At 54.2% G+C, this 27606-nt stretch overlaps 9 protein-coding genes across 9 annotated transcripts; 4 read left to right on the top strand and 5 right to left on the bottom strand.

Annotated features, from left to right (window-relative positions):
* Window positions 1-425: 425 nt before the first annotated feature.
* On the bottom strand, window positions 426-2083 carry ColSpa_10827 (putative ariadne-like RING finger protein R811; the record flags this gene model as incomplete). The annotated part of the gene is given in 5 exon segments (XM_049277039.1): window positions 426-872; window positions 957-1440; window positions 1500-1623; window positions 1639-1965; window positions 2032-2083. The coding sequence occupies 5 exon segments, from the start codon at window positions 2081-2083 to the stop codon at window positions 426-428; spliced, it is 1434 nt and encodes a 477-aa protein (XP_049132996.1).
* Window positions 2084-3742: 1659 nt separating this feature from the next.
* ColSpa_10826 (uncharacterized protein) lies at window positions 3743-5613 on the top strand (the record flags this gene model as incomplete). Its single annotated transcript, XM_049277038.1, has 2 exons — window positions 3743-5114; window positions 5174-5613. 2 exons carry the CDS (start codon window positions 3743-3745, stop codon window positions 5611-5613), a joined length of 1812 nt encoding a protein of 603 aa, XP_049132995.1.
* Window positions 5614-6068: 455 nt separating this feature from the next.
* ColSpa_10825 (uncharacterized protein) lies at window positions 6069-8039 on the bottom strand (the record flags this gene model as incomplete). The annotated part of the gene is made up of 1 exon (XM_049277037.1): window positions 6069-8039. One exon carries the CDS (start codon window positions 8037-8039, stop codon window positions 6069-6071), a length of 1971 nt encoding a protein of 656 aa, XP_049132994.1.
* Window positions 8040-9806: 1767 nt separating this feature from the next.
* Window positions 9807-10399, top strand: ColSpa_10824 (uncharacterized protein; the record flags this gene model as incomplete). Its single annotated transcript, XM_049277036.1, has 3 exons — window positions 9807-9897; window positions 9952-10041; window positions 10095-10399. 3 exons carry the CDS (start codon window positions 9807-9809, stop codon window positions 10397-10399), a joined length of 486 nt encoding a protein of 161 aa, XP_049132993.1.
* A 2451-nt stretch (window positions 10400-12850) lies between these two features.
* ColSpa_10823 (uncharacterized protein) lies at window positions 12851-13339 on the top strand (the record flags this gene model as incomplete). Its single annotated transcript, XM_049277035.1, has 1 exon — window positions 12851-13339. One exon carries the CDS (start codon window positions 12851-12853, stop codon window positions 13337-13339), a length of 489 nt encoding a protein of 162 aa, XP_049132992.1.
* Window positions 13340-14503: 1164 nt separating this feature from the next.
* On the bottom strand, window positions 14504-15336 carry ColSpa_10822 (uncharacterized protein; the record flags this gene model as incomplete). The annotated part of the gene is made up of 2 exons (XM_049277034.1): window positions 14504-15050; window positions 15191-15336. 2 exons carry the CDS (start codon window positions 15334-15336, stop codon window positions 14504-14506), a joined length of 693 nt encoding a protein of 230 aa, XP_049132991.1.
* A 372-nt stretch (window positions 15337-15708) lies between these two features.
* ColSpa_10821 (vacuolar protein sorting-associated protein 45) lies at window positions 15709-19387 on the bottom strand (the record flags this gene model as incomplete). Its single annotated transcript, XM_049277033.1, has 3 exons — window positions 15709-16554; window positions 16606-18355; window positions 18405-19387. 3 exons carry the CDS (start codon window positions 19385-19387, stop codon window positions 15709-15711), a joined length of 3579 nt encoding a protein of 1192 aa, XP_049132990.1.
* Window positions 19388-19442: 55 nt separating this feature from the next.
* Window positions 19443-19850, bottom strand: ColSpa_10820 (uncharacterized protein; the record flags this gene model as incomplete). The annotated part of the gene is made up of 1 exon (XM_049277032.1): window positions 19443-19850. One exon carries the CDS (start codon window positions 19848-19850, stop codon window positions 19443-19445), a length of 408 nt encoding a protein of 135 aa, XP_049132989.1.
* Window positions 19851-20598: 748 nt separating this feature from the next.
* Window positions 20599-26622, top strand: ColSpa_10819 (negative regulator of mitosis; the record flags this gene model as incomplete). The annotated part of the gene is made up of 3 exons (XM_049277031.1): window positions 20599-23506; window positions 23555-24018; window positions 24067-26622. The coding sequence occupies 3 exons, from the start codon at window positions 20599-20601 to the stop codon at window positions 26620-26622; spliced, it is 5928 nt and encodes a 1975-aa protein (XP_049132988.1).
* Window positions 26623-27606: the final 984 nt, after the last annotated feature.

Genomic DNA, 27606 nt, shown 5'->3' with positions numbered 1-27606 from the left:
CCATGGCTTATGAATTAAAGTTATTGATGAGGTCCAGTGGTCGCGTGACCCACCGGCCCCTCGGTTGGCCAGTCTCGCCCACTTCACCTTTGGCCAGCAGTTTCGCTGCCCTTGGTTTCTCACTTCTTCGCCTTCACCTTGCAGCAGCAACATACGCAGATATTGCTCCGTTCGTCGCGTCCCATTGCCTCCACAGATATTGTGCACAGAAAAACAAAGCTCGCGAGCTTTGCTTTTGTGGGTCTGTCAATGATTCCCCCATCGTCTGGATCTGGCTGTAAAGCCCCGTCGACCCGGCTTTCTATTCACAAGCATCTGAAGTGGTCAAGATGCCTGCTACCACGTACAGAATGAAGAGTGCCATTCGTGATGTCCGTCTCGGATTCCCTTGCTTCGCCCGCATCCTGCACTAGGTTATCAAACCCCTAATCCAACATAGCCCTGATAATCTGGATCTGCTCCAGCACGCTTGATCGGCTGGTACCGCCTTTAGCCGATTTCGCCTCGATACTCGATTCATATTCGAATGCCTCCACAATGTCTGCTGTGAACCGAGGATCAATGGCTTGCAGTTGCTCAAGGGTCAGCTTGTCCATCGAAATTTCCAGCTTTTCAGACAGTGCAACGACGCGTCCAGAGATGTGGTGAGCCTCTCTGAACGGACATCCCTTCCTCACCAACCACTCTGCAACATCAGTGGCCAGCATCGTTTTGTCGAGAGCAGCCTCCATCCGCTCTGGCCGCACCTTGAGGGTAGAAATAACCCCATTGGCTATGCCTAGACTATCCGACACAGTCTGAACCGAATCCAGCATAGGCTCCCACCCTTCCTGAAGATCTTTGTTATAGCAAGAGGGCAAGCCTTTCAGAGTCTTCAAAATGAATAGTTAGTAGCTACTCTCGATACGCTCCTCAAAGCCAACGCAGTTGGCCGAGATGTTAATATGAGGACTCACCATCATTAGCCCAGCCATTTGACCGAAAGCGCGCCCTGACTTGCCACGGAGAAGCTCTAACGAGTCCCCGTTGAACTTGTTGGGCATTAAAGAGCTACCCGTGCAATAGGCGTCGGCCAGCCGCACGAAACCGAACTCAGATGTCGAATATAGGATGAGATCCTCAGCCCACCTGCTAACGTGGTTGGTGAAAATCGAGTTCCAGACCAGGAAGTCGACTAGGTAATCGCGGTCGGCCGAAGTGTTCATGGAGTTTAAGGTTATTCCGCTAAAACCAAGCTCTTCAGCTATCATGTCTCGATCGATTCGGAATGGGTTGCCGGCCAAAGCGCCACAACCAAGTGGACTCAGATTAACCCTTTCGAAAACTTGACGCAACCGCTCAAGATCCTGCTTGAACGCAGCGGCATATGACATCAGCCATTGAGAGAATCGAACTGGCTGAGCACGCTGGAGATGAGTGTACCCAGGCATGATGTAGTCGCTGAGGTTGTCAGTCAGCAGGGGGCCGCTTTTGGCCAGAGGAGGTGAGGCTAGGCTTACATTTCTGACTCGGCGCGTGTGACAATGACCTTGAGGAATGCAACAAGTTGGCTGTCGATTTCGCGGATTCGATCGCGCAACCACATGCGCATGTCACAGACAACTTGCTCATTGCGGCTGCGACCTGTGTGCAGCTTACCCGCGATGTCCTTGCCGATAACCTCTCCTAAGCGACGTTCGTTTGCCGTATGAATCTGGTCCATTGTGTTAGCCTCGACAAGTTGAGTAAAAAACGAGTGGCTTCTCACATCCTCGTCATTCGGCATGATGGCGAAAGTTCCCTGCTTCCATTCTTCCATCACTTGGAGCAGACCACGCTCAATTGCCTGAAATTCGTCTTGGCTGATGATGCCAGCCTTTGAGTTGGCTCTGGCAAAAGCAATCGATCCGAGGATATCCTCTCTGTAAAGAGCCTTGTCGTACCGGATGGAGGCATTGTACTTGTGCATGAGAGGATCAATCGCACCTGCACACCGTGAGGTCAGTATACTGCATCCGAAGCTTGTTGCCCGAGACATTCGAACCTGTGAACCTGCCCCCCAGAGCATGCCAGCTGCCGGGGCGTCCGCCTTTTTCTCGGCCATGTTGGAGATATTCGTGAGTGGCGTTCGTTGCGTTTGTTGCGTTTTCAAGGCCGATGAAATCAATGGGATGGATGAGACCAATGGAGTATATGGCGCGTAATTGTATTGATTCGCGTTCGAGATCAAGGGCGTGAGTAATAAAGGTTGCAAAATTTGTGGAAGGATTGAAGTTACCTTGAAAACGTTTTGTGGGGCCGACACCGGCGTCATGTGTTGAAGCGTGGGCAAAATGGCGGGGTAGCTCAGACTTTTGGCCCACTTGGCTAAAATGGGCAGTACCGCTGGGTGAATTGTCGCTGGAAGTCAGTAAATTGTCGCTGAAATCAGAGGAGTGACACGGTATCCAGATATATATACATAGAGAGAGAGACATATACATAGAGAGAGATATATCTAAGAGATATACATATAAAAATAAATCCTCTGATTACCCTTGATCATCTTACTCAGATTAAAGCAGCGGCAGCTCAGGGTTCCTTCCTACCAGAACCGAATTTGGAAGGGACGGATTGTTGAGTGTGACTATCCTAGGAACGAACGGTAGGTGCCGTAGTCTTGTCGCATGGGAGACTTGGGATGATTACGTAACGCTGCACAGCATCCCTTGGGATGAGGAATGGCGCACATGCGCTGGAAATCAGTGGAGTGACACGCAGCACAGCGGACGGGCATGGCGCTAGACGTGGGGCCGTTGGAAAACGGTTCCGCGAAGCTGGCTCGTCCGTCATTCTTCGCTCTTCATTCATTCGATTCGTCTTTCGAGCTGCATCTGCAGCACCCCCTTGTTCTTAATCCAACCCCGGGCCCCAGCAAACGACGTGTAAGTAGGTAGGTAGTACAAGACCAGACACTCGGCCAACATCGCGGCATCGCATCGCATCTCATGTTCCTCTACCTACACGTGTCTCCCGTCCATCATCCATCATCCCTCCCACACCACACCAACTGAGCCAAAGGGACGGACACCACACACGTTCAGCTCGACCCCGTCACACCCCCATCACGCTGGTCCAGTCTTCCTGGTCATCTGAAACAAACCCGTCAACGGCTGACACACACTCGTCCCGATCATACGGCGCTGCTCGTTCCTCCATGTTTGCTTTCCTCTCCTATTTTCAGCAGGATTTTCTAGCTATCCCTCCGGTCATGGGCACCACCCCTCCACACCATGTTTTCTTTTCTTCTGTTACCTGCCAAATTATCGTTCGAAGGCCCGTTGTCGTCGCTTTGCCACAGTCTGGGATGCTACCGCCACTCTCATCTTGAAGCCGCTCCCCCATTATCTCTGATCGCTCCGGGACTCCCCTCTTAGCCCGATCCCGTCCCTCCCAAACCCGCCATCACCGTTTGAGGTTCACACCTCAGCCCGTCTTTCCAGGAGGCCTCTTCTCTCGTGTTCGCACTCTTTACTGCCTGCCCTCGACTTTTACTAATGTGTACTAAGATCTGGCTGCCTCTTGTGCGATTCGCTGTAGCCCTAGGTCTGCTAATCTGAGACATTCCTCCCTCGCTGGACACAAGTCGCATTCCCTCCCGTATCACTCAGCCCGAGGGAGGACCCGACTTTTGTTCGGCAATTCTTTAAGCTTGAGTCGAGACTCGCCAACTGATTCGTACCTTGCGCCTTTGTTCCATAATCCGGGCGATCCTTGACCAGCAATGTCGACGGCGTATCGTCCCCCATCCGTGGATGATGTCCAAGGTAGCTACACGGACGACGCACCAAGCCCAAATCAAGGGTGGCTAGCCTCGGGCCCGAGCGACGGACTCATGCGCGCCATGGACACCGTCCCGGCGCCGGCGTTGCCCTCGTCGACGTCTGTACACGACGCCAGCGATAAGATTGCGCCTAAGGGACATCACATGCCGGTGGACGACACGTCAACACCTGGGAATCCGCGATCCCGCCCGAGGAGCGCGACAGTCCGGAGGCACTCGTCTCTGCCCGCCTCTGGCCCAGAGTCGCCAACGCGACGTCGCACCTCTGGCATGGAGTCTACCCAAACCACGCTTGATGAAGTGATTGCTGCGGACCCGGAATCCTCTTCAGACGAGACGGTGGTCCCCACGGACACAAGTGAAATAGAAGAACAGCCGGGCTATCCAACATCGCCCACCGAGTCTACGTTGTCCAGCTTCACGCCTCTCACGGGAAAAACTCACGGGTCCGGCAGCTCTAGCGGCAGCGGCTCAACCATCACCCAAGCTTCGTGGCCAAGACGACGAGGAAGTGAGAAGTCGAGAGGGCACGACAAGGCCTACCTCAAAGGCCGTCGACAGAGCCGTTCACCCCAAACGCAACAGCTATCCAGTGTTCTTAGCTACCTTGAACCAGACTCGCCTCACCTAACTCCAGAGGCCATCCAGCGCTCGGTCGAGCAGTCATCGTATTGGAGGATGCCTGACCCATCGAGTTTCCAGTCGCCATCGACAAGGAGCACCACCTCAACCGCGTCCGATGTCTTCTCGGAAATGACTGGAGATCATGAGACCGACAGGAGCAGCAGTCCGGACCACAGCGCCTACGGCGACTCGCCGTCGATGCCTGGCAAGTTCGAGGTGCAAATGGCCACAGCGCAACAACAACAGGATTACCGCAGCTATGGCACGCCCGAGATGCCGCGTGGGAACGCCAACTTCCCGCACCTACCCCCAAACGCCCTTCAGCCGCGTCTCCCCGGTGTTCACCACGGTCATCCCAAGCACTTGCCCAGGGCAGAAAAGCTGCCGCTGACGGGCTATGAGTTGATTGCCTCTAAGCTGTGCTCCTCCGACTCGGACAGGTCCAGCATCAAGCCAATCTACCGTCGATTCGAGGCGCTTAACCACCGGTTACTCCTGCACCTTCAAGATGAGCTTGCCGAGCTGGAAGAGCAGCTTCATCGTCTGGACACGGCGGACACGCAGACGCGTCGAATGCAGAACTGCATCTTGCCCGCCTCAAGGAGACAAGACGCCCTCACTGCCGGCGAACTTCAATGGCACAAGACGGATGTCCTGGGCAAAATTGGCTACAAAATCAGCCAGTACAGTGAGCCTCTCTCTTCTCTTCTCTTCTCGTAATCTCCGCCTCATCCTAACACACTGCAGACCAAGTCCTCTCATCGTTCAAAGACACCCAGCACCTCCCCACGCCAAATCCCCAAGACGTGGATTTCTACCGCGCCTACCTCGCCAACCACAACCCCATTGTCGAGATCGAAACCCGCTTCCTGGATCCCTTGGACGACCTCGTCTCACTCGCACGCCCTGCCTCCAGCCCCTCCCGCGAGTCCGTCTTCTCCAACGACGACCTCAAGACCCCGCAGCCGCGCAATGCGAGGCTTCCCCCTTGGACCTCGGAGGGCGCAACAGAGCCGAACGTGTGCGCCGTCTGTTGGTCGCCGCTCTCACTGGTTTTCTCCCTACCGTCGCGCTCGCTTTTGCGGCGGCGTTCTTGCTTCCTATTCTTACGTTCGCCGTCATTCCTGGTTTCATTGGCCGAATGGCCGTGGTTCTTCTTGTTGCCGTTGGTGTTGCTGCGGGCGTAATCCAGGCTGGGCTGTTCAGCCCCGGTGCCGACCGGCCTGCAAGGGTCGCTGCTACCGAGGGGGTCTTGGCTTCGGGGGTCTATGTTGGCGTTATGGCTGTTGTTGCTGGGATATTCGGATGAGACGGCTACATTGGCACGGTTTTTAGGAGGGAATATAGTAGGTAATGATTACACGACAACGATACCCTTTCAAGAGCTACTTCTCTACTCTCCGAAGTTTTCTCCATGCCCTTGTGCGACTACGGACTATTCCGAACGCAATTCTGATTCTCTGTACCGTACTACTCTGTCCATTTGCGAAGCTTGCTCAAATTAACAACCTCATTTTCGAGTTCGTCTGCGACCTTGGCCTCGAATAACATCAAGGGATATATGTATGATGCCCGAGCGTGGGTAACAGGCGGCCCTTTGCAGTCAATGAACCTCTAGACATACGGTCCCCTTGCTGCCTTCCTAGCCCCAAAAGATGTTAGGGAACACCTGGACAGTTCCAGCGGGAACTGCAGGGTCTTCGTCGCCCATACACTCCTGCCAGACGTCAAGCGGAATCTCCTCGTATCGGAAGAAGTCGAACGGATGGGCGCGGAAAAGAATCTTTCCCCGCCGTTCGCGGTTCTGGGCGAGGAACTCCAACAGCTTCATCTCCGCGGCGCTGCTGAACCAAAGCAGGGGCGCCAAGAGTCCCCCTCCATCAAGCGTGTCCATCATGATTCCATCACTCCAATGAGGGAACAGTAAGGACTCCGGCCATTGGCTCTCAGAGGTCGGGTTTATCACATAGGGCCTTATCGGGTGGTAGAGCCACAAGGGCAAGGTCTCCAGGGCGAAGACGTTGGCGCGGAGGCGCGCTTCGGACCAGAACACCCATCCGCACCGGCGGAGGGCCTCGCGCACCTGCGGGATCGTGGCGTAGATCTGCTTCCAGGCCGTGTTGGAGGCGGCCTCGTTGATTCCGGGGAAGCGGCCGTAGCTGAGATCAGCGTTGGTGGCGGGCGGGCTATTGTCGGTCGCACTGCTGGGGGGCGCGCTGCTGGCGCTGTTAAAGAGTGAAAGTCCGACGAGCTGCATGGGGTCGAGGGAGAGACGCGCCATCCAGGATGCGTCCCGCTCGCCGAGGGGGCCAAAGTACTTTGCCTGCTCAAAGCTCGCCATGCCGTTGAGGATGATGTGGCCGTTGGCGCGGATCCAGCGGCTGTACGCCTTCTTGTCTGACTTGATAAAGTGCTGGAGGAACTTCAGGCCAAAGGTGGCGACCTGCTTGATGAAGACGGTGTGCTTCTCGTGGTCTGCGAGCTCGAACTTGGCGCAGGGCGTTCCGGGGTTGGCCTCATGGTCGGTCTTGGTGAACCAGTCTCCCTCATCGATATCATCAAGATCATACTCGGAATCGTCAGACGTGTCATCATAATAATCAAGAGAATCCTCAGAGTCATTCTCCGATTCACCCTGCGCGAGAGAGCTCGAGGCACTGTCCTCGATGGAGCCGACTGTGAGAGACGGGCTACCGTCAGATTCGTACTCGGACTCTTCATCGTCGTCGCTCTCGCCGTTCCCGAACGGGCCGCGGCGCAGACGGATGAACCGACGCTCTGGGTTATAAACACCACAATGAGCATCGTACGAGTCAGCTGCCATGGTATCAATGACGCCGGTCATGTGAGTCTCAAGGAGAATGGTGTGCATGTCTCCAATGTACAGCTGCACGCAGAGGATCTCCTCCACCTCCCAAGCGTCAAAAAACTCGGCGAGGAGATTGCGCTGCTCTGAGAGGGTGTAGAGTTGGCCACTGGGACGAGCCTGGACAACCTTGCTGAGGAACTCGAAGCGACAGAACGCTCGAACTAGGCGGACGCGCTCCTCGGGCTGGTATTGCCAGATGATCATATTGACTCGAGAAGGTGCGCGGTCGCATCGCGAAGCGTGAGCCCATTCGGGCACACGGATCTGGTTAGTGGCTCTGCCGAGCTTCTTCGTGAGGGCGGCGAAGTCCTCGGCGAAGGGGATCACGACCTGGTCGATGAATGTGTATGCCGCCATCTTGTCGACGTCGTTAGCGTGTTGGTAGAGCTCACCAGACTTCCAGTTTTGGAGATGCTTCGAGATCTTTGCCTTCTTGTCGGCGTCATCAGTAATCGAGGCGATGACTGGGAACATAACGACGGCAAGGGCGTCGTGGAGAAGCCTGCGCAACTGCGCTGGGCCAAGCTCGGTCTCAAGGAACTGTCTGGTGAAGTTGCCGCTGGCGTGAGCGGTTTGTCTCACCGCGGGAGACGCCTGGCTGATTGCTAGGACGTCGCCTCGATGATCGAGGTCATCCAGGATCTCCTTGTGGATCTCGACAGGGAACACCGCGAAGGGGTCGCCATCGAAAGCCTTGACGCTGGCGCTGCTGCCACTGGCTTCGTTGCTTATGTTGGTCTCCATGATTTCGGGATGGCACAGCTTGGGTCTTTATGGTAAAATAATAGTCAGTAATAGAAATGTAGACTGATAGTATAGCAGATGACTCGACGGAACAGACCACTTTTCTGGTGACAAGATTTTCGATGTGAGACCCAGAGGGTGGAATATTGAAAATCGAGAGAGATCCCAGATTCCAGACACCAACGTCAACGAAGAGGCCAAAGAGCAAGACGATAGAGAAACCCTCTGTTGTTCTATCAAGAACTTTCTCAGAAAACAACACAAGCCCGGGCAGCTGCACTTTTCCCTTTCCAGATGAAATCACAAGCCATCCCGCATGATTCCCGCCCATCGAAGCCCACGCCACGAAAAGTCTTCCCACCATCTTTCAAAATTTCCAATTATTTCGTTACAACTCTGGCAGTTTTCCGCACTCTTTTTGAGTTTCGTGCGCTGAATGTGGGTTGCCTGCGCTGAAGGGGAGTTGCGCACGCTCTTTAACGACTTGTTTGAACTCTTCTGCTTCTTGGTGGAGTATCAGCGCCAAGCGGAGTTCTCGCAATAGTCAGAAATACCATGGGGAGTCTTATCAAAATCAAGGTGATTAACCCTCTGCTATTTCAGAAAACTGAATTATCTCATATTCATCTTTGGCTAGATACCAGATGCTCCAAGTCCCTCAAGGTTTGATTCATGATGTATTTGCCGCCACCTTAGCTGAATGTCAGTTATCTTAGATACATTGTGCTTCAAAATAAGAAACTTTCTTCAGCTGACTGCCTTGGCTTTTTCATTTTGCATATCCCTCCAGTGAGCAAATTTCCTCTCCAGAAATCACAGCGCACATGATTCCATCATGTCCCCGACGAAAGTACTGTTAGGCATCCTTCAGTTTCTTGTCATCTTTTGGTTGCCTTTGGACGAAAGCTTTTCATCTCAATAAGGGATCTTTCAGACGACAGTGAATATTCTCACGTATGGAGCTGATTCTGTTAATTAGCCATACCTTCAATCTTTTACTTTCTTTTGTATGACACTCACCCATTCGCATTCTTCTCGGATCAAGGGCACCTCCATAGAATCATTACCATAATCATATCACCACTAACTAAACCACCTGTTTCCTTTTGCCCTTGACAGTGTCTACAGAAATGATCTTACCAACATGACCTGTCCTCGTTTGGTCTCGGCCAATTTCAGAGCCTTCTTTACCCGTCTGCCCTCTTCTTCCTACTTCCGCAGAGTCACACATTACCGCGCCTTGATCAAAGCTCCTCCTAGCACATTAACCGCCTCGACGACATCACTGCCAGGTGATCTCCTGACCTGCTCCCGCCCTTTTCAGAAAAAGAGGCAGATCACCCGCCTTCATCTAGGACCCGCCAGTTCTCACGAAGAGCAGTCAACCTAGCAACAATCCCCAATCGGCCAATCACAAAATTTAGGCTCACAATACGTATCTTCTCTCAGTCTGTTTCCTGCTGTTTTTCAAGGTGAAAAGAGTTAGAACCGTGTCTTTCCAGCGACTCACACGGGCTCTCCCACAATCAGCCAGCTTCCTTTCTCTCTCCTATAAATACTTCCCACCTCCCACCAACTTTCTCCAACTTCCTTCTCTTCTTCTCTTCTACCCTCTCTCATCACTCGAGCTTTCGTATCTTGCTTCGCAGCCTTCCACAAAAACACATCCAACAACCTACACTGAACAACACATCATCAACACTGTAAGTCTCTTAGCTCATCCCCATCATCTCATTCTCCTTCATCTAACAGTTCCCAGCAGACAACATGAAGTCCACAATCTTCATGGCCGTTGCCTCGGGCATTGTCTTCGGTGCTGGTGCCGTCAACAACGACATCATTCGCGTTGGAGACATCAGTAAGTCATCAACATCTTGACCTCGCCGAATCTTTGCAGCTAACATTTGCGCAGACACCAACGAGCCTATCCTCGAGCTCACCACCATCCTCGATGGCCCTGGTGCCTTCATTCCCACCTCTGTCGGTGGCAATGGTGTCACTGGTGAGTTCTCATTTCTTTTCATCACGGACACAGATATCTAACAATGTTTCTAGTCATCCAGTCAACCATGTGTCGCCCTATCACCACCGAGACCTGCGAGGTCTTGGAGGTCACCTCTACCATTCCGGTCTCTGAGTCTGCCACCTCTGCTGTCACTTCCGAGGTCATCACTACCTCGTTCACTGAGCTTGTCACTTCGGAGACTTCCAAGGTCACTACCTCTACCGACATTCAGGTCACTCAGTCGACCCAGTCTACTGGCACCATCCAGACTCCCAGCGCCACCGCTGCTGCTCACAAGAAGGAGTCTGATGTCAGCGGTGTTCTGGCTGGCGTCGCGCTTCTGATGCTGCTCTAAGCCTGCTCTTCTTGCTTGGCTTCTTCTCTGCATGGCGGTTCATCAAGTAACATAGCTTAGCACATGGGAAGGATTGGCATCATGATACAGAATGGATGGAGTCGATCTCGGATAGGCGGTTTGGAATTATGGCATAGCCGGATAAGGTCTTTTTGCCTTGGTTCATAGAAACCGGGATACAAAAATGAGTCTTACGCCTCACACCTGTTTGTTGCATATCGTCGCGTGACTGTACTCTTCAACATCACTGTCTTGATTATCTATCTGCTCTTCTATGCTGACTCGCAGTTAATTTGCATAAAATCAAGCAGGAAGCAACGGATCTCCCTTCTGTGGCTTTCAGGCGTGTTCAGAATATCGAATATCCACGGCTGCTTGAAGCCTTGCCTATTCATCTGAAATGAGATGGAAAGCGCTCAACCACAACTTGCTTTGGTTAGCCAGAGCTGTTATTCATCCTACCTTTCTTGAATTCTTCCAGCACGTCTAGAATCACGCACTTGAGCGCTCACCCTACAGAGTACTGACTCCCTCTTTGTACCAAAACGAAACCCGGATTTTCATCGCTAGTTCGAAAGCCAGCCGCACCTACCTTACTTCCCTAAGCATCGTTTTACCCAAGATACGAAGGCAATCAGCGGTACCCGCGCCATGAACTCTGGGAAACCGCAAGCCGACTCTCACCGAGCCGCTCCCCCTTAGTCTGATTCCATTCCACACGTGCACCGCGCGCAATCTTACGACTCACCGGCATGGCAGGAGCTTGACCTCAACGCCTGGTTCATGTTCTGATCTCCGCTTCCTGGCGTTGAGAATGCAACGGTGAACGAACTTGAGTGGGGAGCCAGACTCCACGTCAAAGCCCGCAATTTGCTGCGGCTCATGCAAGAAGGTTTTCACTGGACCTCAGTCAATTTCGACTTCGAAACCACCTACTTCCAGCTAGATCTCAGCGGCGAGAGAGACACTCTGAAAACGACTGGCTGGACATGCTCTCGCAACTTCTTCCTCTCGAACATACGCGACAACCCTCACTGGACCGCAAATCTGGCTGTATATGCACGGAACACCGACGTCCTGCCAAGGTTCAGAACCACCGACCTCTCCTTGGGTAAATGAGATGGGCGGGATACTTGACCGTCGGACAGCCCGCAGTGGATTTACGACTGGGGTTCCAACGAGCCGGAGGAGGGCTTCAACGCCATTTACGACGATATGCCACTTGGCGGATGGTGGCCGTGACCCAAGCGCCGAGACGATGCCATGTTCGATTCGGGGAGGGCAGAGCTGGAATGAGGAGATTGGACCCAAGGCATGCAAACAATATTCATCGGCTTGGTTAGATAGTAAGATCAACCCATACTTGTCTGGCTCGCATTGCATGTAATGTCTCTAACTTTGAATGATTTAGTTGATGCTAAGTATGTTTCATAGTTTAACCGTAGGGAACATCAGATTGCATACTTCGGAGACGCATGGAAGAATAACTTCAGCCGCACGCATAATTTAACAGTGGCATCATCAGCATCTCATGTTTTGCCTTTGAGTGAGAGGGGAGATGAATAAGAGAGGGTGGGTGGGGGGTGCGATGCGTAGGGGATGATGAATTGGTTTAAACGGAAGCAATGCAGCAAAAAACGACATACCAAATTCCGGTACTGAAACAATATCGGAATGATGTTTGCCTCCCATGTCCATTGCCTGAATTGAGCATGTTAGTCGCTCCTAGAAAAAGCAACCATCTTATAATTACCAGGGTTGACATGCATCATTCACTGCAAGCGTGCCTGGTTTCATTGGCACATCTTTCGAATCTTGACTTAGTGCCTCTCCCCCTGTCGCCCCCACTATTTCTTTTAACTGCAGGAGCCTTTTGTCAAAATAATCAGACAAGCCAAGACCTCAAGCTGCCTTACAGAGCTGCAGGAGACTTTTGACAGTCATCTGTCTTCAGTCTGGTAAACCCAAGAATTATAGACATTTAAGAGACTGAATGTCCTAATCCTTCGAGCTGGCAATGCCAACATCCTGCATCCTTGTTTTCTCGTAGGGGTCATCATGTTTGCCAACAACAGCGACCTCGTGGACCCAATATTTGATCTCGAACTAGAATGCCTCGAAGACGATCTGTCGGCGGTAAATCATTTCAATTCATTCTCAGAGAGTTTTAGTGCTGAAGGATTGTACTCGACCATTGCAACATCACTAGAGCCTAACTTTGCATCTTTTGTTGAATCTTTTGAGACGCAAATGAGCCAACGACATGTCGAGTTCGGCTCAGCAATCTCATTCAAGAATGATCAGACAAACCCATACGAAACACGAAGAGCAACAACCGATGCTTCAATGGAGCAACGGGATATTTTTATCAACGACGCTTATATCCACGGAACTCTGAACTTCGCCGTCGTTTCAAGAGATGGAGCTGTGATTCCACAATTCACAGCTACAATGCCACCCCATGTGACAAAGAAGCGTCCGTCTTCGAGCAAAGACTGGGATGGAATGCGTGCCACAATTGAATACTTGTACTCAATTGAAGGGAAGAAGCTATCGGAGCTGATGACTATTATGGAGAACGAGTACGGGTTTGTCGCAACGTGGGTCAATGTCATCTTCTTCTTTAACATGTCACAGAGAGCTGTGTTTGAACTGACAACCCTGTTCAGGCAGAGGCAATACAAGCGCCAGCTAGGAATCTGGCAAGTTGAGAAAAAGGTCAAAAAGGACGAAATGAGGAAGATCCTGCAGATTCAGAAACGCCGACGGGAGCTGGACGGCAAAGAAACAGCGTTCATCGTCAGAAACCAAGTCGTAACACAGGAAAAGATTACGCGGTTTGTGCGAAGAACACACGTCAAAGCCGACCTACACAGCCCTGCCTGTGAGTATATTCTACCGACCAAGCGGAAGTGGTGTTTTATGGTTTCTGTATACTAATCACTCGTAGGGCCGACGCCGCATTTCATGCTGTACTATACGCCACATGTCCGAATGGCTCCTCAGAAGAAGCAGAAAAAGAGATCTGCCGGCTCACCTGCGGAAGCTACCACCTTAAGCGAGGTGCTTGCAACCAGCCACAACAAGGGTGAAGTTCGAAGCTCACCTCGCCACAAAATATTCAGAGACTCTCCAACATCCAAATCGAGACTATCTAAATCTTGTCCCGAAGTGCTAGTGACTCTTACTTCGGAGAGAGACGTGGATTGGCGGGTTTTTTTGAGTGCTGAGAATGTTGTGTCGAAAGGAGGTAACGCGGTCAAAGGAATACCAGCCGTTATCGAGACGAATCTGAGGCAGCTTCCATTACACGCGTGCTTGAAGTGTTGCTTTTATTGCCATAGTGTAAAGCCTAGCAATTCTGCCCATTATCATACACTGGGTGATGAATATGTAGCTTGACAGGTTGCGATAGTGTGTGAGAAAATGTCTCCTTTGTGTTTTCTCACAATAACACCCGGTAATAGCCTTTTAAGCAACATATAAAGAAACAGGTAGCAGTTCTGTCGGTTCCCACAATAATGTAAGTACGATTGCCACTAAATGGTATGGGCCATAGAATGGGCTTTGTGGACGTGGAGGCATGTCGCCACCTCAAAAATATGGGGGCTCGCGCTCGAATCAAAGGGACAACACGCAGAAGACTTTACCCTTAGACGTAGATAAATCACCGATACCTCTCTTCGCAATATCATTGGGCGACAATTCCATCTGTCAGCCCTCTGACCGAAAATCCGTGGCCCTGAAGTCATATCCCTGTTAAAGACGCAATATCCTGCAAAAGAACCTCGGACCAGAGTGGCCGCTATCTAAAAATCACTAGAGGTCCTATGGTTGACCACCGCGATGCTCCGGTGCTTCCCCTGCGATGCTGAACGTGAGGCGATGGAGTAGGTACTGCAAAACCAGATACATGCTGCAAGAAAGCTAAGCAGACCAGGCACCAATATTGCAAGCAGCCACTCGAGCAGGGCGACTGAGCTTTCAGTATACGTGTCCTTGGTGATATGATATTTTCTTCGAGGTCGTCCATTTATGGTATCGTCTATAGCGTATCTCATCTTGCATCCCGTCGTAGCCAGTCCAGAACCACCTTTCCAGCCCTCAATTCGGCCTCCCAACACCAACCTCAACCCTCCCCCTCTCGACAATCTCACAAACCCAACCTCCCAGCCCATCCCCGTCCCCCTTTCCCCTATCCCTCCCCTCCCAGAACCAAACAACCTCCAACCCGCCGAGCACCCCCCTCACCCGCCTACTCAGGTTCCCAAACCCGCGGATCCCCCGCACGCAGACCTCCCTCACGGCCCTCCGCTGCGCGACTCCCATCCGCTTCTCGGTGAGCAGGTACCTCTCCATCAGCCCGGGCGTCTGCCAGCTCCAGACGCACTCGCGGTACGGCAGCAGCTCCGTCTCGTGGTACAGCTGCCGGCACACGCGCACCAGCAGCGTCAAACCCCGGCTGAGGAGGTGGTGCTTCTTGTACGTCCAGGGGTTCGCCGTGGGGCGCAGCGCGACGCAGTGGAACGACGACGTCTTGGGGTCGTGGTGGACGTGGATCCGGCGCGCGGCGAGGAGGAGGCGGTAGATCTTGTTACGGATCTCGGGCGGGAGGCGGAGGAGCGGGGAGCGTACGCGGTTCAGGTCCCATCTGTCGTTTCCGTCGACCGTCCGTTAGCAAACCCGTTATCGAACCATCGAATTCGCAGCGCTGCGTCTAGGGCGGGGCTTGCGCCGCCACCGGCCAACAAGAGCCCGTCAATTGCACAAGTGGGACGAGGATGGACTCACAGCTCGGCTTCCCTCGAGCCCGGCTCAGGGAGGTACCCCAAAACACCATATCGCTGTCGACCCTTTCCATACTTCGAAGAATGCATGGATGGAGGTTGGCCACAGCTCGACATCACCAGCCGGCCGAGCTGGGAGGGGAGTGACATGTCGTCCAAACGCGCGGCGGGCGGGCGGCGCGTGTGGGGCGCGCAAGGGGGGGAAGTCTATGTACCGGCCGGTCCGTGCTTCGGCAGCCAATTAACCTTGATCAGTGTCAGATTCCACGAGACACCCCCCTGTCCGAGGATTTGCAACTCTAAATACCAGGCACGCGACTGTTATGGTAAGCTGGTGCTGTCTTTCAATGTTTTTTAGCAAATGAACACGAGGTGAGAGTCGCACCAATGATATGAGAAACGGACAACTACACCGAGGACGGCTGTATAAGTAAGGGCAAGCCTCATAAAAGGTACAGAAAGTGCGTATCGAAAGATGGCTTCGCCGCCGTATGCATTCACTCGCTACTATTACAATAACTCTTACGCCGCCACCTCACTCACGTGTGTGCAGACAGGACATCCCTCCCGGATCCGGTCCTTCAGCAAGCGGGCGTGGGTGACCTTGGATCCAACCCGGTACCCGCTGCGGATCGACTCCTCGCTATTTATTCCGTAGTCGGCCTCTTGTCTCTTGCCGGGGTATAACATCTCCAGCAGATGAGACAGGTGGAAGACGTGGCCGCACGCAAACCCTACCAAGGTTTCCATTTCATACTCAGTGAAGGACTCCTGGCACTGCGCGCAATGGCCCGGTTTCGGCGGCTCATGAGTGTGGCCCGGTTGCTCAGCCTTGGGCGCTTTGAAGAAGCTCTCCTCCACCTCTTCTGCGTTGACTGGCGGGTGGACAACGTCTTTGACCTGCACGTCCACGTGATGTGTTGATTGGACGACAACCTCGAACTTGATGCCCTTGCGTTGCCCGCTGCGGAGATCGTTCTGCGCAGCGGCCACTTCACTTCGGAGCACCCGCGCGACGCCCGAACTAATACTGTACTGGATCTCGTGTTCCTTCATGATATGCTTCAACCCCTCCCTCAGCCCTTGGATCTCCAGTCCTTCGGGGATGCGACGGACGAGCTTGATGGGGTTGATAGCCGTGCCAACCTCCTCGAGAAGGCCCTGGATGAAGCTCGGCTTGTCCATGCTATAGTCCAGCAAGTCATCCCAGAGATCAGGGTCGTCCTGTTGCTTTGCGAATTCGATGGCTTTCTTCACGTCTTGCAGCCGGTCGATAATCAAGTAGAGAGCGCGCTTCATCTCTCCCGTCTTGGAGTATAGATGAACCAGCTCGTCGTAGTATTTGTACTTTTCACACTCTTGCACGGCCTATGGTTGTTAGCAATGGAAAGCAAAGAGGGGACGACGGTGGTTTCTTACCTTCTCGAACTTGTACGAAGTCGACGACTTCAAAAAGCTCATCAAGAGCGGTTGCTCCCATTTGGCAAACAGTTCAACGGCAAGGTCTGCAAATTCATCCACTTGCGACTGGCTGTCCATCAACAGCCTGTCTCGAGTCTCGCCGAAATGCTCTTCAATCCCCTCTCCCTTGTATAGGGCACGCAGGTAGAAGAACAGGTACAGCCTCAGATCCTGTTCTTGAAGCTGCGACACAACCACTGAGGGCTTGACGAGACCGTGCTGCGCCTCGTCAACGAGCAGCGTGATGGCTTCTGACGTGGCCTCTTCCAGATCGGCCTCCCGCAAGAATTCGCGCTTGTTGTTCGGCACTCGCAGTCCGATGAACCCAGGAATGTCGTCGGTGACCGCTTCGGCAAGATGGTTGTCGCGAATCAACCGGAAAGCCGAGTCCGCATCCTGAAGTTTGATGTAGCATTTGAGCGACTCTCGGAAGCGGCCGTTGGCCTCGTGCAGTCGTGCCAGAGACTCCATTACGATCTTCCAGTCACGGCCCTTTTCTCCCCCCTCAACGCTATCCTCACGGACGTCGCGGTACTTGAGTTGGTTGTCCAGAGCAGTGGTGACAGTCTTGATGTCGAAAAGATCGGTTGACCAGCGGTCAAGCAGCTCTCTGAAACGGAGCTTGTCCACTTGGATGTAGTGGTTCAAGACAACTTCGTAGATGGTGCCGGGGATGGGCGGGTACATTGGTTCGGAGGGGATGTAGTCGGTGATCTCATCAAACTTGTCGGCACCGGCAAACGTCCAGACCCATTTCTCCCATCTATCAGAGGACCCGAGCACTTTGCCGCACACCTTGCCGGCCTCTGCCCAGTTGCCGGCTTCGATCAGCTCCCGTATCCATAGCTCGCCGATGCGTCTCTTCTCCTTCTGTGCCGAAGAGTTCGGATGTCTTGCTAGTCCCGTGGACCCCATGATAGACGAGGCGTCATCAAGAAGATCATCCTGGCTACTCTGCTTCTTATCTGGAGTGGCTGGGACGAGCTCGTGAAGGTTCTCGGGGGGTGAGATCATGATCTCGGGATGCTCATCCAGCAGCTCCCAGGCCTTCTGGTACTCCTGATGCTCCAGTAACCAGCCTAGATGGTCGCCGAGGTCCCGTTTTGTTGCGAGGATAAAGTCAAACGGACTGTGGATAAAGATTTTTACCCCTGGCTTGACGAGGTTGGGGTGGACTGTCGGTGTTCCTGACTTTCGGCCGCCGCCTGCAGAGCTCGAAACCTGTGTGCTTGAGACACCGTCTCCGCTGTGTCCGCTCCTGATGCTTGCGCCCGAACTGAACAATGCTTTTGGATTAATGGCAGCGTTCCACATGTCGGAGCCAAACCCAGTAATGGCTTCCAACGCGCCCTTGGACGAGGCCACGGCGGAAGCTGCATTCTGGGCTGGCAGCACCCCAAGATGATAATCGCCAGACGAAAGCCTCTCATATCTGCTCACACTAAGACCATCTTTGTCGATTTCGGCTTGCGAAGTAAGGTCGATCAGCCGAAGCTCTGGAGGAAGGTTGTTTTGACGCCGCTTGATCCCGCCGGATGGCTCGCTCGCAGTTGAGGCTGAAGAGATTTTGGACTTGTGGCCCTTGACGACCTTGTCGTCGTCGCCGCCGTCGCTGTCCTCATCGTCGTCTGGTAATACATATGCTAATACAAGGAGAAGATTTTGGGTATATAACGAAATTCCAGAAATGATGCAATCCATGCGAAGGCTGTATTGTGTTAGTCTCTCATCTAGCATAGATTATATGGTTAGCTTACTGCTTGGCTATTTCGGCGCGACCAATGGACTTCTCGCCAGCCCGCTTACCGGTGCCAACACTGGCGGGATGGATGTGAATGACCCAAATGGTCCCGCCCCAGCCGACGAGGAGTCTTTCGATCTTCTTCGTGCTCGATACTGATTGTTGCCTCAAGCTCTCGGATGCGGGCGTTGCGGCGACGTCTGTTCGTCCGGCCTCGCCGTCTTCGGTCTCGACAGCCTGCTCATCAATCCATTCAACGCGACCTTTCCAGACGCTGGCCATGGTCTCCCACTCGTCTGTTTGGGGGCGATCTACGTGGCCAATCCGCTTCCAAGCATCATCGGCGTCGCTGCTCTCGAGATGCAGCTTGGAACGCATGATCTTGACGCCGTGCTCGTTGAGCCAAACAACGTATTTGCCGGATAACGACCACTTGATGGTGCTAATGGTACCTTCGCCGGAATGCAGGATTGTATCCTTGCCCGTGTTCGTTCCCAGCCCCATACTGCCCAGCCAGCCAGATGCTGTGGCGGCTGCGGTACCTACAGTTGTTGAGGTACTTCGGCCAGGCTGCCCGCCGGAAGTAAGAATGAGCTGGCCAGCGAGGCCACCTGAGAGATACGTGCGATCGTTCTTGTAGTCGGGGGACAGGGCGACGGCTTGAACAGGGCGAGCGAAGTTCCGCAATTGAACATCTTTGGTGTCTACAAGAGAAAATACACACACGTTGCCGTCCATCGACGATGTGGCTATGTGAACATTGTTCGAGGGTGTGTTTGGGACAGGCGAAGGATCCTTAGGCCTTCTCGAGGCAGCCGCTGGCGAGGTGCCTGACTGGCGGGATGCTGGACGCTGCTTTGCGACGCTTTCGGCAGCTTCCGCAGCGAGCCTTTGCACGGCCTCAGACCTCGCTGTCGGTAGCGGGGGCGGGTTCGGGGAGATGGAGATGCTGGTGATGGAGGCAGAGTGCGCGTGGTAGACCCGGAGAGACTGAAACATGGGGAGCTGGATTACGTGGATGTTGCCGTTGTGTGTTCCTATGATCTTCTCTCGGTCAGCATGCGGGCGATGAGACGATGTACGCGGAGGGCGGCGGTACCATCTTATCACCAGCAACAAGGAACGAACTCGTAGCATCGCCATTGCGGTAGATGGGTCCCAGGTGTTGTGTGAGGCGGGCATATTTGAGTCGAGGCTCTTCGTCCTCCTCATCATCCTCATCGTCGTCATCGTCGTCTTCGTCTTCATCGTCGTCCTCGTCGTCCTCGTCGTCCTCGTCGCTGTCCTCGTCCTCCTTGTCATGATCGGCGGCTGAGCCATCTCCGGTTCCCTGCTCTACCTTGTTCACAGCTGCTTCCGCAAGGGCGCCGGCGGAGGTGTCGCCATTCTCGGGCGTCTCGGGCTGCTTTCCCTTTTGCGTGGCGGTGGGAGGCTCGCGATCGGAGTCGGATGCGTCCGTCATTGTGCCAAATGTGCCGTCAACTCGAGCTTCGCAGTGGCATGGTCGGTCTGTCGGTGTCGATTGGCGAGGGGCGCGGCTCCTGACGGGACTGACAGGTGCGATGGGTGAAAAAGGCGGAAGCTACCCTGAGCTTCGGATTGGGTTTCGGCGAGCTCCTGAGGGCGTGTGCAAGTCGCGGTCGGTGGTTCGTAGCTTAGCTCAAGGACGTGGACGAGGTGTGTTGCGCTGGTCCGCTACGTCACGAGGCGTGCTTGGTACGTACCTCGGGACCTGGGAGAGCTTCTGCTGAAGGTGCTGCAATGTCCAGTCCAGTCCAGTCCAATCACCGAGCGTCGCGCCTGCGCCTGAGGCTGAGAGGGAGAGAGAGCTCAGCGCCCTCTGCAGTGGATCCGCCATAAGCTTGTCCTTTGCTACAGCGCTCCAATCAGATGAGCAGGGTGAGATGCCCCTCCCCCACTCCCCCAACCCAAGATTTAGTGAACAGAACCTGGACCTGGTGCCTGCTGAGCGCTGCTGCTGGGCCACTCGTTGTGGTGGTGGGAGCTTTCCATCATTCGCGTTTTTGGCTGCTGGGAACGCGACTCCAAAAAAAAGAAGTATCACTACCACCACCGACATCACGCCCACAACACAAACAACAACCCCAGCCCGAGGCTGCCATGGCCAACATACCCTCCTAGGCCTCACACCCCTCAGGACCCTCTGAACAGACATTGCTCTCTCCTCCTCCCACACATGGGGCATCGCAATGGCGTCAGTCAAGTCTTTGGGGCTGCACCAGCCTAGCGGCCTCCAGCACACGGCTCATGAAGATGCGCCGCCGTCGACATATTTTTGGGAGGTCTCCACCGACCCCGACCATAACGAGTACGGCGATACGTGCGAAATCGAGGATGAGCTGCTGGTCACCAAAAACTGCGTCGTCTGGAGCCGAGGAGGTGTGTTTCGCAAGTCGTACAAGTTTGACCTCGAAAAGGAGCCCGTCACCCAGGCCCTCCTCGCATCCTTCCCTACGTCCGACCACAACAAGAAGAACGATGCGAAGAAGAATTCGACCGAACCCCCAAAGGAGTCTCGCCGGTTGTCTCGAGCATTAGTCGTCTTCTTGCGCACCCAAGCCCACGTCTATTTCCTCTCCGGCACGAGCCATGTCGTCCACATGCCCTTCGAGGTCGAGGCCGCCTGCGCAGCACCTCAAGGAGTCATAATCCAGCGCAAGCAGCGAGGCGACAATAACGCTCCTGTCTCTCTCAAGTTCCCGAAAGTCCCGCCCAATTCCTTCGTCTCCTCGCAGATCACCGTCACCTCTCCTCGAAGCTCGCAGCACACTGTCTTCTCTGTCGAGGGTCTGAACAAGCCAAAATCCCTGCCTTTGGGACTAGGCTCGACGCTGGGAAACATGTGGGAGCCGTCATTGGACCATCCAGACTCACATTGGCCGCGCCTAGTATCCCTGTTAGACCCCTTGCAAGAGTTGGGGCTCGTTGTTACTCGCCCCGATGGCACTACCCGAGAGAAGAGGAGGAAGAACACGCCAAAGTCGCCCTACTTCCTCGACCCTGCGGAGGAAATCTTGCACATCGAGGAGATCAAGCATCCCGGTGCACCCAAGACCAAAAATTCCGAGCCACTTATACTAGCCGTCACCATAAACCGGGAGGCCAGTACTTATGCTGTGTGGAGAGTTACGTACATCAAAAACGAGGACCCCTTCATCGGCCGTCTTAAAAAGGACAAGAGCAGAGCAGAGCGTCGTCGTAGTTCCATGCAACCCCATTTCGCAAGCGGCGCCTCGACCCCTGTCCAGACGAACTTCCGCGAAAGCTTTGGTGCTCCTCTACCAGGGAAGAGAGCCAGGAAAAGCGAGAAAGTCGAAAAACTTGACAAGGTTGACAAGCCGCTGGATCTCGTATCCTCTTTCGACTTGGATAAGGAGTCGGGCGCTCACAGGAGACAATCTCGGCGAGTGAGTTCCATGTTGGCCCGCGCCGACCTCTCTGCCTCTCAGGAGCGTTCTGTCTTCTCGGAACAAGCTCTTGCCCCAGCACATGGCGGATCAAAACGGATCGAGTCCTACGGTAGCCAAGGACCTAGAATTAGCGGTGGCTATGGTTCTTTCAACCATAACCAGACCATCCATCCCAGTCTCGGCAGCCTGTTGGAGGCCCCCATTGACGGTGTGCTGGAAGAACTACGAGCCGGTGGTGATTTCGAGGGCTTCCACAACATGGGCCTGGACGACCACGTCTTTGATGGCCTTTCTCAGGAAATGATGTTCACCAAGATTCAGTCCATCTCCCTGGACAACTCCAACGTGCGCTACTCGCTGTCTAAGCAGCCTGCTCGCGAACATTGCAAAGTCTTCATCCTGACCGCGCCCCAGTTCGCCCTTGATGACCCCCTGCGCGGCGAGCTACTCATTGGGATCCAGGACTCTCTTGATAAGAGACTCCAGCTCCTGACCATTGATCTCCAGCGAGGACCACGCTTTCTTGTTCCCCCGAAGCCCGGCAAAAGCTCGACGTCGTCTGAAGATCCTGTCCGGCTAGCTTGCGGCGCACTTCGTCGGGCTCACCATGTTGTAGATTCGTGCAAGGTGACGGACGGCGACATATCGGTCATTCTCATTCTGTCCGAAGGGCACGAAGGCCGCAGAGAGCTAAGCATACAGGCGCCATGGAGTCAGATTACCCCCATCAACCTCCCGCCAATGTCACTGGAGAATATTCGCAGCCTGCATTATCGCGGACGTGTCATCGACAGAGACGTTCGCCATCGCAAGTCGGAAGTCATCGAGGTTGCTAATGGCAACGTCAGCGGTCTCAAGTACTCCAAGGCTAGGGGAATCGTCGACATGGTTGATGGCGAGGATAGACACCACCAGATCCAAATCCAACTCCAACCTCGAAACCCGCAGGTACGCAAGGTGCTGGACGCATGCCGTAGTATTCTTCCAGCATCGCACGCGGAGAAGATATTTCCCGGCTGGTGGCACATCATGATGTGGGTGAAAAACGAAGAGTTTGAAGTTGCGGATGCAGAATGGTCTGCTGTGGTGATTCTGCTCTTATCCATATACCTCGCTCTCGGAAAGACAAATCTAGCGCAAGACCCTCCGGCCAAGACTACCAGAGGCAAGAGACGGCCTCAATCCGGCTCGTTTGGTTCAATCCAAAGCCTTGAGGACTGGAATACGCTGCAACTGTACGAAACTCCCAATGCATTAGGCTGCCCCAGTTGGCAGCAAACTAGGGCCTGGGATTGGACCCTTGACGAAGACGCTAATGACGACTCTGAGGGTACTGTCAACTCGGATCCCAGGCACTCCAAGTTCATGTCTACCCACATCCAATATGCCAAAGGCTACCTAGCATCTCAGCTTGGCAAAAAGGCCGTCGGTGCCAACGGCTATCTGCCGACTGGGCAACAGCGCAGCGCTGAAAACCGCGGCAATGCTGCATGGAACATATTCGTCGCACTTCATCTCCTGCTAGAGGAACAAAAGCTGGAGATCATGACTCCTGAATACGCTTCCCCGGGAACAGCCCCTTTGCGCGTGGTCATCTGCCAGATTGCCCGCTGGCTTGGGTGGCACGATTTCGTGGCCACATATGAGTTGGGAATCCAGGAAGAGCTGGACCCCCGTTATGACTCCGGTGAGCAAAGAATCCCTAATCAGAAGTTCGTGATGCTAACTTCAACAGAGCTCCGCCTTGAAGTACCTCTCACTCAACCGTCTGGCGTCGATTTTGACATCTTCCACTGGATCCAGACGTGTCTCGCCACCGGCCAATACCACCCATTCCTAACACTTGCCAACCTCTACCATTCCCAAACAACAAAAGCTGAACAAGACCATCTCAAGGATTCGAGATGGACCTCCATCACCCCAAGGACGCTAATGTTCAAACGTCTCTTTGAAAAGCTCACGCCGAATAGCAGCCCATCCAGCATGGTTGAAGCCATGCACTCGGCAGGCATCAACAGCCGCGTCCTGGAGACACTTCCTGAAGCCGTGCTCGCTCCCCTGAAAGATTCCATATCGAGGTGTCAAGCCCGACCGCCTGCTTCATGGCCAAAGGACTTGTTGGAGCTCGTCAACCGTGGCGACATCAGCATGATCTTGGCACCGACCAAAAACCTGCAAAAGAGCGGTGCCAACATCCTTGTAAGTCCTTTTTAGAGATCCTTTATGTCAGAAACTAATCAACAACAGACACCCACGCATAATGCATCCTGGGATTACCGTACCATCTGCCAGAGCGTTGATGAGTACAACAACGTTGGCTACGATGAGGGTGAAGGCACCGAGCGGCAGGCTGTCATACGGGCCCTTTTCAAAGAGGATCGTCGTCTCAACGAAGCTCAAAATCTTTTATCAACACACAGGGCCCGCGTGGTGCGCCTTGAAGCTGACCCAGCATGGTCAGAGAGCGAGTACCTCGAGAAGCAGAAGGAGCTCGTGTCCAGAATCGCTACCGGCACGCTGGCCATCCCTGCGGGGCGTGCTCTTCTATACTACAGCCTACGATACCCACTGTTGACGCAGAAATTCCACGTCGCCGGATTCAATCTCAACTGCGTCGTTCGCCCAACAAACGTCACTGTCGGAGTTGACAAGGCATTGTTTACCGAGGAGAAGGTATGCTGGGGCTTTTTCCATCAGGGCGTGGCTGCTGGACTTGCTATTTCACCGCAGGCGAAGGGCATCGACACCTCGTGGATCCTATACAACAAGCCCGGCCACGATCTGAGCAATCGCCATGCCGGCTTTCTGCTGGCCCTGGGTCTGAATGGGCACCTCAAGGGCATCGCCAAATGGGTCGCCTTCAAATACCTGACCCCCAAACACACCATGACCTCTGTTGGTCTTTTGCTGGGCCTCGCCGCATCTTACATGGGCACCATGGACTCTCTCATCACCCGTCTCCTCTCGGTACACGTTACGCGCATGCTGCCTCGAGGGGCCGCAGAGCTGAACCTATCTCCCTTGACGCAGACGACTGGCATCATGGGCATCGGCTTGCTGTACTCTAACAGCCAACACAGACGCATGAGCGAGATTATGATGTCAGAAATCGAGCACGTTGACGAAGAAGATGAAGATGAACCTCTCCGCAGCGAGTGCTACCGCCTGGCCGCTGGTTTTTCGCTTGGTCTCATAAACCTTGGCAAAGGAAATGACCTTCGTGGACTTCACGACATGAAGCTTACCGAAAGTCTTGTCACGATCGCCACTGCTACGAAGAAGGTGGAGATGGTCCATGTGCTGGACCGAGCAGCCGCCGGCGCAGTTATGGCGCTGGCGCTGATGTTCATGAAGTCCGAGGACCATATCGTCGCCCGCAAGATTGACGTTCCGGAGTCCATCGTCCAGTTCGACTACATCCGACCTGACATCCTGCTCTTGCGAACTGTCGCGAAGAACTTAATTATGTGGAACAAGATCCAGCCGACGTTCGAATGGATCCTGGAGAGCCTGCCCAAGCCTTACCGCAACCGCCACAAGCTTGTCAACACATCCAAGCTGAAGAGCACCGACCTCCCATTCTTCAGCATCATCACCGGAATCTGCTTCTCGATCGCACTGCGTTATGCGGGCAGCGCGTCTACGAGGGTACGAGACCTTTTGATACACTACCTGGACCACTTTATCCGCATCTCTCGGATACCCGCCACACGGCGACCGCCGCCTCACGACTATCCCATGTATGACGAGGAGTTGGCTCGTTCAAACGCCCGCATGTGCCAGGACGTTCTTGCGCTTTCTGCCGCCATCGTTATGGCCGGAACCGGCGATCTTGTCGTGCTTCGTCGTCTCCGTCTGCTGCACGGCCGAGACGATCCCGAAACTCCGTACGGCTCGCACCTGGCTGCCCATCTGGCCATCGGATCGCTGTTCCTGGGGTGTGGAACGGCCACTTTTGGCACGAGCAACATGGCCATCGCCAGTCTGCTCATTGCATTTTACCCCGTGTTCCCCACGTCAGTCATGGACAACCGATCCCACCTCCAGGCTTTCCGTCACTTTTGGGTCCTGGCAACGGATCCCCGCTGCCTTGTCGCCAAGGACGTTGCCACGGGCCAGCCCATATCGGCCACGATTGAGATTCGCCGGAGGAGCACAGAGGCGCAGGATGATGCAGAGACGGTTGCCACCGTCCGACAGACGCCCTGTCTCCTGCCTCCCCTCACCGAAATCGCCAGCATCCGCACCAACGCTGGCCCGGCGTTCTGGGACCTCGAGATCGATTTTGAGAAGAACCCTTCGCTCGTCGACGCGTTCCGGCAGAACCAGAGTCTCTACCTGCGCCGGCGTCCAGCGCAGGAGGCCCCATTCACGTCGACGCTGCGCGCTCTCGGTCGCGACGCGCTCGCCGACGTCACCGACAACGGCAGGCGCGACCCCCTCGAGTGGGTATTTGGTCTCGACTCCCTCCGCGACCTCACGTACGCCGAACGCGCCACCGTGCTCGACCGGACTACGTCATCCGAGGGCGCCGGCAGCGAGAGCTCCGGGTCCGCAGTCGACGCCCGCCTCGTGCTGGAGCGCAGCATGGACGGGTCCTCGAGGGAGCGGCTGCTCGGGCTCAAGATGCTGTTCGAGTGGACGGATCGGCGCGCACAGCTGGAGGGTAGCTCGTGGGCCAAGGCCAAGAATGCCGGCGACGGCAAGGAGGGGGAGAAGAGCCAGGAATGGTGGATGCGGGACAGTGTCGTTGAGGAGCTCAAGGGGCGAGTATTCATGGCTGGGCGTGACGGCGGGCCGTAAGGCCCGTCTGTAAGCCTGCGAGTGTTCGGGTGTACTGTCAATTCTGAAGCGAAGGGTTGCTCCTGAAAAGAACTAGAATGGGGAGAGGTCATAGACATAGCATTATGAAGACACGCTTGATGAATGGAGAACCTCATGTCTCTTTACGAATAGTCGATTTGGTATGTTCTGCTGTGTACGCCTTTAAACCCGCGCAATCACGGTATACCTCGACCAAGCGAGCCAGGTCCTCTTCGACATCCATTCCATCTTCCCCTTCGAAAACACAGCATCCAGAGGCCCAGCATTCGAGTACCCCCGAGCAAGCCCGTCATATCATCCCCAACACGAAAAACCTCACTCACACAAAGCGGCAGACGCCTCCACATGCTTCTTAAACTTGTAACATTTCAATAAAAGCGGTGAATCTCTCAGTCTCTGTCTCTCACTCTCCTCCCCCACCTCTCCGTTCTATCTTGCTGCATCTACCCGCAAGCCAGCCCCCTCGAGATCCTCTCCACCGCCCCATCCCCTGTTTTGCCCTGAACGCCGTGCCAATGCAAAAAGAAGCCTTCGGGGGGGGAAACCTTGCGTTGTCTTTGCGTGCGTGTGCGTGCGTCACCAAAAAAATAAAACCCTTCTTGACCAAAGTCTTTTTTTGAAATCCACACTACCCACCGCCGCGCACCACCAACGTCTGATCTCTCCCACGTGGGTCCAAAACCACCCCTCCCGTCCGGGGAAGAACCGATCCTCCCGTCTCTCGGGACTTTTACGCCTGGTCGGTTTCGGTCGGCACCCCCCTGGTGGTGAGGGTCACACGGGTTGTAGGTTCTAATCGTTTTTGTCATGTAATAAAAAAAGGGAAACCCGAGTATTTTCGATTCTCCTTTTGTGTGTGAGTGTGTGCGTGTAATAACCCGGTCTTGTTCTTCCTCATGAGCTTGTTATTTTGTGTGTGTATGTGTGTGTTGTCATGCCATTACGCTGCCGCTGCCATCCCCC

This window comes from Colletotrichum spaethianum (genome assembly GCF_022836535.1).
Source record: "Colletotrichum spaethianum MAFF 239500 DNA, contig39, whole genome shotgun sequence".
NCBI lineage: Eukaryota > Fungi > Ascomycota > Sordariomycetes > Glomerellales > Glomerellaceae > Colletotrichum > Colletotrichum spaethianum.
This window is presented reverse-complemented; position numbering and strand designations above follow the sequence as displayed.